General features: G+C 42.8%; 1 protein-coding gene across 2 annotated transcripts; it reads left to right on the top strand.

The window, feature by feature from the left end:
• Window positions 1–10: 10 nt before the first annotated feature.
• Window positions 11–7,890, top strand: LOC135493358 (cryptochrome-1-like). Of its 2 annotated transcripts, none has more exons than XM_064780661.1 (11): window positions 11–145; window positions 835–1,082; window positions 1,483–1,677; window positions 2,033–2,151; window positions 2,420–2,574; window positions 3,132–3,278; window positions 3,539–3,703; window positions 4,035–4,175; window positions 4,567–4,718; window positions 4,975–5,177; window positions 6,617–7,890. In XM_064780661.1, the coding sequence occupies exons 2-11, from the start codon at window positions 853–855 to the stop codon at window positions 6,745–6,747; spliced, it is 1,638 nt and encodes a 545-aa protein (XP_064636731.1). In that variant the 5' UTR covers window positions 11–145; window positions 835–852; the 3' UTR covers window positions 6,748–7,890. The 2 variants fall into 2 exon arrangements, with proteins under 2 accessions (XP_064636731.1, XP_064636732.1); XM_064780662.1 differs by having other exon boundaries at window positions 17–29.
• Window positions 7,891–9,709: the final 1,819 nt, after the last annotated feature.

The following is a 9,709-nucleotide window of genomic DNA, read 5'->3' as shown; positions in this document are numbered from 1 at the left end:
ATGCAACAGTAAACAAACGCACGTGCTCAGTATAGAAATGAGCAGTTTCTCACTGTTTCTGGCCGATTTAGACGGTTTTGGTTTGCTTATGTCATGATGTGTCATATGAAATCTAATTCTAAGAATCCTGGCCCTCGGACAGCAGGTCTGAAATTAGTGTGGCCAAATATCAGAATGGCCTCAATGACAATGGATTGGATGGGGCCGGGGGGGGGGGGGGGGCTGACACTTGACAGCTAGAGCTATAATAGTGTATACCTCACTGGCCACACCCTATCCCTAAGAACCCAGTCCCGGATGACGCATGTGATGTCTGACACGGGGAGTAATTGCCATGCCATTTTAAGGCCCTAACTTGCGGTGTTGAGCAACCCGCCTAACAGCATGCAGCGTACGTGAGGGGGGGTCACGGGTAGCCCGGCTGTAGCCGCCCGATTGAACAACAATAATGTAGGTTAGGCCCAATAGAACAAATGGTGGTATCAACACCAACATAGCAATAGGCCCTATCCTCGGATCCTGCATGGGCTCATTGGCCCGGGCCATGGACGATTTCGAAGAAGTTCATTTGGGCGCTGACAGTGTGACAAGTCATGCATTTCACCTGGAACAAAGGGTCACGTGGCTTATGGTGTCGCCCAAAGTTGGCTTAGGCCTTCAGATTCGGACTGGTTTGTGAGTGACATTTTTAAAAGTGCGACCAAAACACAGAGGGCCTAATCGGCACAGGCGATCATCCCTTCTGCAAGGCTGTGCCATGGTCCAAATGGCATAGTCTCCCGTTCTCAGTCCTATGGTGCAATTTTTAACACTCCTTCAATTTAATTTCAACAGTGTTTGGACAGTAACATTATGGCAGAAGACGACATGAAGCCGACGTCAATCTATTGGTTCAGGAAAGCCCTTCGTCTCCATGACAATCCTGCATTACTAGAGGCAGTTAAGAACTGTCGGGAGATGAGGCCGATATTTATCCTTGATCCTTGGTTTGTCAAGAATGCTCACGTCGGCATTAATAGGTGGCGTTTCTTGATGCAGTGTCTTGAAAATCTTGATGTCAGCTTGAAAAAAATTAACAGCAGGTAGGCTTTAAAATACGAGTAATCTGAATCTGATAGCCACCTTGGACATTAAAGGCGTAAGCCATTTGTTAAAATTTGAAATTTGTAATTGCACTTATTTCTCTCCCATCTGTCCTAGGATTCAAATGAGCCCGCACAGGATTCACCAGATGAGTGATACTGGGCGCTGCCGATGGTGCAAGCTTGTGTCATGATTGATTGGATTCAAACCAAACTAACTCAGTGATTCAATCCTCAGAAAAATGTAGATTTGATCAGATCTTACCAAAGTTGGTCTGTGACTGACATGTCATCCACTCATCTTCAACGAAATGATTTGACGGATCAAATGAGGAAATCCCCGGAGTCTGAGGCAATGGCGTTTTCTCAAAATATTTATTATTAACTCTTATCTTTCTAGATTATTTGTGATTCGTGGCAAACCTTGTGACGTCTTCCCAAAAATCTTTAAGGAGTGGGGCATAACCAAATTAGCTTTTGAGACGGACACGGAGCCGTATGCTAAGACTAGAGATGGCGAGGTTGAGAAGATTGCCAGGGAACATGGAGTCGAAGTCATTCAGAGGGTTTCTCATACTCTTTATGATGTGAATAGGTAAAAACCACCCTGGCGAATCTATTCACCAGACTGGCAAAATCAGGCAGGCCTTCCACTAGCCGAGCTGGCCTGGTCTGGGAAAGGAAAAAGTTATTCAATATGGAGTATAAAAAACTGTGTTGTTGCAGTCTTTCAACAGAATATTGCTGTGTTCATCTGGTAATTGGGTTCATCAAGCATGATTTGCATCATATACAGATAAAAATGAACTGCCCATTTGTCCTATGAGGCTATCGATAGCGAACAAATTGGAAAAAATTGCAGGGATCGATTTTTTGCGTGCACCACGTCGTCTGGTAATTTAGTATATATGATGTTATTTTGTTGCTAGAAATCTTTGTTTCTTTTCCAGGATCATTGCGAAGAATGGTGGAAAGGCACCACAGACGTATCAAAAACTACAGTCATTATTATCACAGATTGGAGCTCCACCGAAACCAGTCGAGACACTCGGTATAAAACATATGAAAAGTATGTGAAAATCAGTTTAAGTTCTTGCATATACATGTACCATACCAGTTCAGCCATGAAACATCTTCCAAAACCAGCCAAAAGATATAGACTAGATCCTTTCCAGCTGGATTGTCACTTGGATATCTCGCACTCTGGGACACCCAGTAGCTCACTGCCCTAGATGGAAGCATTGTTGAATCTTCCACCCAGCGAACAGTGCATGCTAGTTCCCCCATACAACAGACCAAGGTGATGCTGGTGAAAATGATCTATTGTTTTTCTTCAGACTGTGTCACACCAGTAGGAAATGACCATGACGATGTCTACGGCACACCGACATTAGGGGAACTAGGTGTCAACCCTGACGATTTGGGAGATGACTTGTTCCCTGGGGGTGAGACGGAGGCCCTGGCCAGGATGGACAGGGAGTTATCAAGAACAGTCAGTATCATTTACGATAGGTTTGCATAATAGGCCGACAGTAGGCTCAATATAGCACTCAAAATATGATAGATACAATTTTATGGTGGTTTTGTGTGGTATTGGGTCTTGTGAACAAAATATCAAAAGTTTAGGAAAATCTAGGCCCCAGAAAGGGTCAAAATGTCACATCAAAAACAAGATAAGCGCCACATCATATTTTAAATTTTCGATGATTATAGGTTATAATATTCTCCTAAAAATGGCCTCTAGTGGAAAATTCAAAATGCATTGAGGAAATCTGCAACCAATTTTAATATTAAGGTGCACTCAAACATTTTGTCAAGAGCCGACCTATGGATAAACTGAAATTTTTGTCAAGATAAAAAAAGGGGCGAAGATTAATCATGTCTGAAGATATTGAAACATACTACATCGCTTATTTGATTGCTGAGATGGCTTTAAAGCCCATGTCGTTTCTGTTTGCGATGATCTAATACAAAGATAAAAGGCATAAATGAATGTTTACAGTATTTTCTTTGTAATTGACTTCACTCAACTTGTATGCTGTTTTCCAGGGATGGGTCTGCGCGTTCGAAAAGCCAAAGACTGAATCAAACACTCTAAAGCCCAGCACTACAGTATTGAGTCCGTATCTCAAATTTGGCTGCCTTTCTGCTAGGACGAAATATTATGCTGTAAAAGAGGTTTATCAGAAGGGAAAGGTGAGCCAATTGTTCTTGTCACCTGTGAGTGATAATTTTTTCCAGCCATTGGTGATGACTTTTCAGAGTTTCATAAAACTTTAAATTGCTTAATCCACCACTAGGCTATGCTGACAGAAATTAGGTATTTCTTGTCAGGGTAAAGCAGCATTGACTCGACAATATAAGGTAAGTTTTCACAATGTTGATAGTCTTCATACCAAAATCAAAAGACGATTACAAACCTACTAAATGAACAGCCCCTTCTTCTTCGGTTCTAGAAGCACACAAGCCCACCAGTGTCACTCGAAGGTCAACTTCTCTGGAGGGAGTTTTACTACACCATCGCCTCCGATACACCAAACTTTGACAAGATGGTTGGTAATCCTGTCTGTCGGCAGATTCCCTGGGAAAAAAACCAAGAGTTTTTGGATGCCTGGAAAAATGTGAGTAATTTGAATTGATGGTGATTTAAGCCCAGAAAATAATAGGGTCGAAAATCTTCGCGTGCGTTTTAATTTTTGTTTTAGTTGCGACCAGCAAAATATACGAAAATAATTTCACATATTTTTGTGATGCCAGATGTTCATCGTTCACTTCTCTCATCATTCGAAAATTCACTCGATTTGAGGAATCGACTCAATCTTCAGGACAAATCCACCATCGATGATGTCATTGCGGACTGATATTATTATTTCAACCCCAAATCTCATTCCCTGGTTAACCCTCTAAGGTAACATTGTCATTTTATATTTTTTTGGTTCTATCTAACTGCAGGCCCGGACGGGTTATCCTTTTATTGATGCGATCATGACACAGCTGAGACAAGAGGGGTGGATTCACCATTTGGCCAGACATTCTGTGGCTTGTTTCCTGACCAGGGGAGATTTGTGGGTGAGCTGGGAAGAAGGACAAAAGGTGAGTGTAAAAACATCTGTCAGGCATCTGATGAAAAACAGGTTATGCTCAAAGTCTGGGTACAACTGATTGGTTGCTAGCTATAACTGTGCATAATACAGTCCAAGTCACAAATGACATCCATTCTGCTTCGCGTACACACGTATTCCATGCCAAAGACGCACCAGTGATGCGCTTATCTCTATGTTGTGCGTAAATTATGCGTGTCCTACGCGCTGGGTAGCATGCCAATGATGCGATTTTATGGGATGTCAATTGTGATCTGGACTGTAACTGTACTACAGCATTGCGTATAACTGCATTTCTATTTTCTGAGCCAACAGTAAATATAAATATCATACCCCATAACATCCATGAAGAAAATGTCAGAGTTTTCTTTTCTCTATTTTAGATTTTTGAGGAGTTGCTCCTGGATGCTGACTGGAGTTTAAATGCTGGCAACTGGATGTGGTTGTCAGCTAGCGCATTCTTCCATCAATACTTCCGGGTATATTCGCCGATTGCATTCGGGAAAAAGACAGATAAGAATGGCGATTATATCAGGTGAGCATAAAGTGGGCAAGACATTTCTGTGGCGACAATGGACGGCTGCTTTCCAAAGGCAGTCCTTTTGCTGTCAATGGAAAACCGTCGTTACAAATCAGAATTTTATGAGGTGAAAATGTAAGAGTGGTAAGTACTTCTTTGAGGCCTTTTTATAATCAACACCATGATAGCAGAATAGGGAACAAGATTTCCAGATTTTATCTTCACTAGAAAAGTTTTCGAAGATTATGAACCTTTCGTTTTCTAATTCTAGGAAATACATTCCGCTCTTGAGCAAGTTTCCAACCCAGTATATCTATGAACCATGGAAGGCACCAAGGGTTGTGCAGGAGAAACTTGGGTGTGTGATAGGCAAGGACTACCCCAGGCCAATCGTAGACCATGACGAAGCCAGGCAGAGAAACCTCAAGAGAATGGCTGCTGCATTTGAGGCAAATAGATCTGAAGATAAGAAAGGTTGGTGTGCCATCTTTGCATGATTCTTGTTGACCCTGCTTTGGCCTAACCCTCAGACTTTTCTTTAAAAGGTGGTCTATTTTGAGAGAGAAAAATCGAAATCTTTATTAACCCTGGATAAGTTTAACCCTCCTTTTTTGGCAAATAGATCTGAAGATAAGAAAGGTTGGTGTGCCATCTTTGCGTGATTCTTGTTGACCCTGCTTTGGCCAAACCCTTAGACTTTTTTTGAAAACATGGTCTATTTTGAGAGAGAAAAATCGAAATCTTTATTAACCCTGGATAAGTTTAACCCTCCTTTTTTGGCAAATAGATCTGAAGATAAGAAAGGTTGGTGTGTAGGCCTAACCCTCCTTCTTAGCAATTTTTGTGTCCTGCCCTTTGCAATATGCAATCAATCTGGCCCGAAAAGGCTTGGGATTGTAGGTCTAAAGCCTGCACTACACGGTGAAAATTTGCGTGATACAAGTGACACGCGTGCATGTTGCGACAGGCAAATTCTCACTGTGTGGGGTCGTTTTTTGCTGCGTATCTTCCCTCGCGAGTCGAGACGCAGCCGATCTAGCATGTTTGATATTTTCTCGACACGCGAGGAAGTTAATCACCGTGTGGGGGCTACCTGCAGCAAAGTTGCGCGAGTTCGACGAATCACAACAAGCAGATCGGTCACATGATTTATAGGTCAGTCACATGATACCAAAATGGCAGCGCCCGGGAACTGTCAAATCCTATGAGAAGTATTATGGACCAAGAAGACCAAATTGCCCTTATTCTCCTGCTGTTACTCCGTCGGAGGCGGCGGCGGAGGCGGCGCCGCGTGGACCGTAGTCTTTGGACAAGGCCATGGATTCAGAGAAGAGAGGATAAGGGGGCCTATGCAAATCTAATTGCTGAATTGCGGGAGGAGGACCCCATGAAGTATCGCCAGTTCCACAGAGTGCGGGTCGAGGAATTTCAGGAATTGCTCGAGATGGTGGGGCCGCAGATACAAAGTGACTGACCTATAAATCATGTGACCGATCTGCTTGTTGTGATTCGTTGAACTCGCGCAACATTGCTGCAGGTAGCCCCCACACGGTGATTAACTTCCTCGCGTGTCGAGAAAATATCAAACATGCTAGATCGGCTGCGTCTCGACACGCGAGGAAGATACGCAGCAAAAAACGACCCCACACAGTGAGAATTTGCCTGTCGCAACGTGCACGCGTGTCACTTGCATCACGCAAATTTCACCGTGTGGTGCAGGCTTAAGGCATGTCTGCATTGTGTGTGCGTGAAAATTGTAAAAAAGAATCAGGTTTATAAGTTTGGAGGGTAGGCCTAAGCCATGTGCATAGGTGAGTTTGTGTACATGATAAAACAAACACCAGGTTTATAAATTATATGAAATCCTTGGTGTAAAATCAGTAACTGAATTTCTTCTGTATTAATTGTTGTAGGAGGAGGCAGTAAAAGAAAACAAGACATTCTGGACACACCGCCAGCAAAGAAAGCCAAGAAGGCTACCACCAATAAAGGTTCTGGCAAGGTTAACAAGAAAATGACTGACTTCTTCCAAAAGTCACCTTGAAAGCTTGTAAATATTTGATATGGCTTAAAGGGAACTGGAACCGCCGAGCGATTTATTCAACTTTTCGACTTTCACCGCCCGAGAAAGTCGAACTTCCAACTTCATATTCGAGTTCAAATTTGTAGCTCCGCCCCCAGTGCCCGAGCATGCGCAGTTCAATTTGTTATCATTGAGAATCATGTGAGAATCACGTGAGTCATGCGATCTTTCATTCATGAGTTTTCGTAGTAAATTCCATAGTAGTGACGTCACTCAATGATTGACAGCTAGGCGCCATGTTTCATTCATGCCTCGTTCTGATCACCCGATACGCGGGAAATGAAAACGAGGTCATACGAACTGGCTCGGCGGTTCCAGTTCGCTTTAAGTCACCTCGTGCAAGCTTTGCCGATTTACATACAGAGGTGTTTTTGCTTATTAGTTGAAGCATTGCAGTGGGGGATGATCTCATTTCTAGTCAGATCCGATTTGGTTCCTAACTAGTCTGTTCCATTGCATTTAACCTCGATCTGTAATCGGGGTTCCTCTCAATTAAGGACTGTATGCAGTCTAAAGGGTGTCCTTTGATTGAGAGGTTCTACTCTATAAGAGTTAAATAGTTAAGCTAAGCTGCCTCGTTAAGTTAAGCTGCCGAAGATTTGTCAGGACTTTTAATAATGTCATTGTCAGCAAAAGGATGTCAATTTGACAATGTCGTATTGGATGAAATTATTGGATTTGTCTTCAACTGTAAAGTTCACCAGCTGTTAGATAGCAAAGTTGACAAAAGTTAACAGGGTCATGACAACAACGGCCATTTTGTTTTTAAAAACCACTCTTCAGCTGAGCGCCAGGCCCTTGGGCCTCTTATTATGTCTACTGAAAGGTTCTTCCCAACATATCAATGTGCGGATTAAAAGTTACGACAATTCGTAAATTGTTGATGAAATGCTTGTCAAGTTCAGAGAGGAAATCACTTCCATTTTGATGTGGTGTCAAATCTTATCCTGTGTATATGACAGGATCTCATTTTCACAGATCTGTTATCTTTATTTTATACATTGTCACTGTCTCCATGTCCGTGGAGAGACTATATTTTGAGAGGATAGGCCTACTATAAGCTGAGTACGAAAACAGTTTTGATAACTTTTATTGCGAAAATAAATTCAGGTAATTATTCAATTATTGGCTTTTGTCTACTTCAGTTGTGATAATGGAAACGATAATGGCTCGAATTGCCAGTAAATGCATCCTGAGAGTATCAGGTGTTCTTAGCGCTAGATCCTACGTCCTTGTGGTGAGAGAGCAACGAATCCTAAAATTTCTGATATTCTCAGGATGAGTAAATGAGTGGATGATGCCATGTGGGCAGCAATCACATGGCATGGACGTTAAGACAGCAATACAACATACAAAGTCATAATAGTGTCGCGTCCACTACATAAAACGCCGGTGTTGGTCCGGAGTTTTTGCGCTTACACCTGTTAATTTTCCCCTCGAAAACGCCTGCGCTAGAAAACGCCGGTGTTTTCTTGTCACGGCGATGGATTCAGGGCTAAATGGGGGCTAAATTAAGCACGGCGTTTTAAGTAGTGTAATCACAAAAACTCCGGTGTTGGTTAGTTGTTACCACTGCGCATGCATGAAAAGGTAACAGTGCAGAAAAACCATGCTATCTGTCGCCGTGTTCAGTAACTACTTTGTATGTGGTGTAAGTCCTCGCCGTGTCTTCTCCGGGCTTTTTCTGGTTCGGAGTATCCCCGGGGTTTAAAAACGCCGGCGTTTTCCATGTAGTGGACGTACTACTAATATGTGTGTTAAAATGGCATTGTGGATTATTCAAAGAATTAATACGTACCAATTAGATTAGTGGGCCTAGTTTTTTTAGTCGAGGGTATGTTTGGGTACCGGTAGACTGAAAATGCAGTGGATGTGATTTGACGTGTCCCCAGGCGACTTTGAGTACAACCACCTGGACCGACATTAAGGTAGCATTAGGTAACATTCGTTAGGTACAGATAGGGATTTTACCTTATTTGACAAGGCTGGCGTGAAAAGTCGGAAAATGTCAAGACTGTACATTCCGGGAATGGACTGCTCCCGTTTCATATAAAAGGTCTCGTGCGCACGCTGATTTGAGAGGCGGCATTTTGAACTAAGGCCCCTAAGATACCTACGTACTGGGGTGAAGTAGGGTGTGTGTGTGGGGGCGGGGGGGGGGGGGGGTGATTCAGTATCGCACCTGACCTGCTGACGCGACCTCTGTATTTCTCCTCGAGGAATAGTCTGTCAGATGAGTAACGGGAAGATGACAAGATGATGGAAAGATGATGGAAAAGGAGGAGGCTGAACGCTATATATCTTATAGTAATTGTGTCAATAGCGTGTTTAGTTCATTTGTAGTTATATTTGATCATCATCTCCAGTAGGCCTATACCAGTCTTATGACGACTGGGTATAACCTGAAATGGAAGCAACCCCCATCCCCGTCTTCCTTTGTCATGCACGGTGCCTTTATTGCCTAATAGCATTCCGCGAAGATGACGTCACTGCAGCTGCTGCCCTCTATTTCCCCATCGCTGAATTACAGGCAATGTCGGACAAACATGCGGTTTCGTAATGGATTCAGGCTTTCTAGGTCAGTTAGATTCAATCTGGCACATGTCCGAGTGTTGGAAATACTACATAATTGTTCTGAATATTTCTCTCTCTGACTATGGTATCATTCATGCTAAAAACAATGCAGGGCCAAAGATAATTGACTTTGAAATAAGCTCAAATGCGTAGAAATAAGTGTCGATGTCCGACTGTCACGTGACTAAAACGTCATCAATATCTTATGCAAATGACCTTGTGAGCTATAAATAATAACTTCACGGAATGCTATTGCGTTCGGTCCTTATTCTGGCGGATTATGGTTGTCATATATGGTTGTAGAGACGCCAGGATCGTTAATAACTCAGAGATCAAAGACGCATAATAG

This window comes from Lineus longissimus, chromosome 9 (assembly GCF_910592395.1).
Source record: "Lineus longissimus chromosome 9, tnLinLong1.2, whole genome shotgun sequence".
Taxonomy (NCBI): domain Eukaryota; kingdom Metazoa; phylum Nemertea; class Pilidiophora; order Heteronemertea; family Lineidae; genus Lineus; species Lineus longissimus.
Note: the sequence above shows the minus strand (reverse complement) of the source record. Positions and strands in the feature narration are given on the sequence as shown.

What these genes read in the sequence shown, in the direction of transcription:
- LOC135493358 (XM_064780661.1), top strand. Translation starts at nt 853, where the DNA reads ATGGCAGAAGACGACATGAAGCCGACGTCAATCTATTGGTTCAGGAAA. An exon ending in ACTCTTTATGATGTGAATAG is followed by an intron (nt 1,678 to 2,032) that starts GTAAAAACCACC and finishes TTTCTTTTCCAG; the next exon opens with GATCATTGCGAAGAATGGTG. An exon ending in AGGTTTATCAGAAGGGAAAG is followed by an intron (nt 3,279 to 3,538) that starts GTGAGCCAATTG and finishes CTTCGGTTCTAG; the next exon opens with AAGCACACAAGCCCACCAGT.